Source organism: Berghia stephanieae, chromosome 5 (assembly GCF_034508935.2).
Source record: "Berghia stephanieae isolate SIO BIC M18660-M18661 chromosome 5, UCSD_Bste_1.3, whole genome shotgun sequence".
Taxonomy (NCBI): Eukaryota; Metazoa; Mollusca; class Gastropoda; order Nudibranchia; family Aeolidiidae; genus Berghia; species Berghia stephanieae.
In genome coordinates this window covers 74,916,853-74,919,352 of record NC_088364.1, presented here as the reverse complement: position 1 = coordinate 74,919,352, position 2,500 = coordinate 74,916,853, and the positions used below count along the sequence as shown (strand labels likewise).

Sequence of the window (2,500 nt, the reverse complement as noted above, 5' to 3'; positions counted from 1 at the left end):
TCTGTGAACACTTCTCACTATGTAGGTCACTTTGAGCACATTTTGCAATTTGTCCAATGACCTCGAGCACATGGAAAGTTAATATGTGACCCATAGTCTCAAAACGCTATTATGTCGGAACAAACCGTATGTTTAAAAGCCGAATTAAATGTTAAACTGGTCAAATATATAAATTGTTGGCATTAGCACCCTAAACTATGGTATCCATTCTCCTCAATAAAACATACAAACTCAACTCAAGTCTGATATTTCTGGCTATAAATTCAATGTTCAACATCTTAACAATCCCGACTTAATACCGTTTTGAGGCGAAGGGTGTCATATAGATCATGCCCATTCAGTAGATATTACTCAAACAAACATTTTAATCCCTAATCAGGATTTGCTAAATGCACCAACGACAACAGTTTTAAAGTTCAAGGTACAAGTTTCATTCATTTACACATTTATTATTTAGTTTACCTTCTTGGGGAAGACTTGAAGTCCAGCCAAAGGGAAAGCCGTGGCACCTCCCGCCTCCACGTCCGATAACTGTGGATTGATAAAAATATGAGAAGTAAAAGAGAAATAAAACCACAAACAACTATGACTACTACTACTGCTAATACTACTACTACTACTACTAGTAGTAGTAGTAGTAGTAGTAGTATTAGTAGTAGTAGTAGTAGTAGTAGTAGTAGTAGTAGTAGTAGTAGTAGTAGTAGTAGTAGCAGTAGTAGTAGTAGTAGTAGTAGTAGTAGTAGTAGTAGTAGTAGTAGTAGTAGTAGTAGTAGTAGTATTAGTAGTAGTAGAAATAGTAGCATTAGTAATTGTTGTAGTAGTAGTATTACTATTGTTAACGCCGCTACCACATTATCTCATTTAGCTGTAGTGCTTCATTCATCCTGTGTGTTGATAAAGGGGAAACCCAAAACGACCATTTTATCTGTTTTCGTAATTACATTGAAGCTTACATTCAATTCCACATCGTTATTTATTATGGTGACGTGATACATTATCTTTGATAACTGTGAAAACTTTTAGACGATGTCCTGGAATAGATCTAGAAATATTTGACACAGTATACCAAATCTCTAAAAAAAAAAATGACGCATTGAGAAAACAGCAAAATAGCTTTCCATTTTTCACACTTTTCTTATTAGATACCTTTTCAATCGTGTTTTTCGTGTCTTTATATCTATCTAGTATTCGGTGAGAATTTTGCACATCAATAATATTATGTCAATGATAAAATGTCGTTTAACAACAAAATCTCAAAATCAATTTTTTGAAGAATTTTCCAAATAATTAGACCCACCCGCCCCTTTATTTCGCTCGGTAAAAGCAAAGAAAATGTGACTTCACACCTTCTACTTTTCCGGTTCCAAAATACTTGGAAGTGTGTCGTTACCAATCTTCTGAGAACTGATAATACACAGATTACATATTGAGTCATAATAAGGTTGCTTAACTATTTTAGTAGCAGAATGTATAGATAGTTCGAAGATGACGTCATTCAGATCTTTGGCTCTAAACTACAGGAACAATGGCGGACGTCCTTATGAAATATTTCTCCGACGAGCATAAAAGCGTATCCAGAGGGAAAAAAAACCCATTATAAATCTGGTATGTTTTGACTTTTACACATTCTGATCACAAGACATATGAAAAATTCTAGCCAGCATGAAGAATATGTGTGTATGTGTGTGTGTACATGCAATCATGTTATTATGACATTTGGCAGACGGGCCATAGAACTACACGTTACACACTTCATACCCTGGGCCATTTAACTTCACACTATCATGCTACATGCTTCATATTTTTTCCAGAGACAGAGGGATTTTGTTTTATTTTCTCCGAAGATGAATTCTTTCGACAAAGAAGATGTTCTGATTTTGCTTTTGTTACGAGGGAGAAGCAAACGAAAGAGACAAAGCATATGACACACCTGCCACATTGAAAACTTCAAATTTAGTATCTAATAGGGAATGAGATTAGTGCAAGAGTAGTGTCCCTTGATTGGACATCTTCTTACAGAGAGAACGTCTAAATCGTTTTGCGCATGCGTCTCTCTCGTCCTCGTTTTCGGTGAAGTGTATCATGCCGCACAACGAACATGACGTTCTCTCTCTAATAACTTTTCCGTCGTGACTTACAATCAAGGGACGCTACTCTTCCGCTAATCTCATTCCCTATTGTCATGTCATGTTTTGAGTAAATTGACAAGAAAATTAGAAATTTCTAAAATCGTGTTCAAACAGCCACAAGTTGAGAATGATGATCACTTCCAACATTACATGGTCATGCTTATGGCCTGTAGAAATGCTTTTTCCTTCTTCTTCTTCTTCTTCTTCTTCTTCGTCTTCTTCTTCGTCTTCTTCTTCGTCTTCTTCTTCGTCTTCTTCTTCGTCTTCTTCTTCGTCTTCTTCGTCTTCTTCTTCTTCTTCTTCTTCTTCTTCTTCTTTCTCTTCTTCTTTCTTCTTCTCTTCTTCTTCTTCTTCTTCTTCTTCTTCTTCTT

At 35.8% G+C, this 2,500-nt stretch overlaps 1 protein-coding gene across 1 annotated transcript in view; it reads right to left on the bottom strand.

Moving 5' to 3' along the window:
- The window catches only part of LOC144974221 (prolyl 4-hydroxylase subunit alpha-2-like), a 7,372-nt gene that overhangs the window by 2,019 nt on the left and 2,853 nt on the right, over window positions 1–2,500 (bottom strand). Inside the window, exon 2 of the mRNA XM_078917136.1 lies at window positions 463–531. Coding sequence (XP_078773262.1) covers window positions 463–531 — 69 coding nt within the window. The remainder of the gene's footprint in view (window positions 1–462; window positions 532–2,500) is intronic.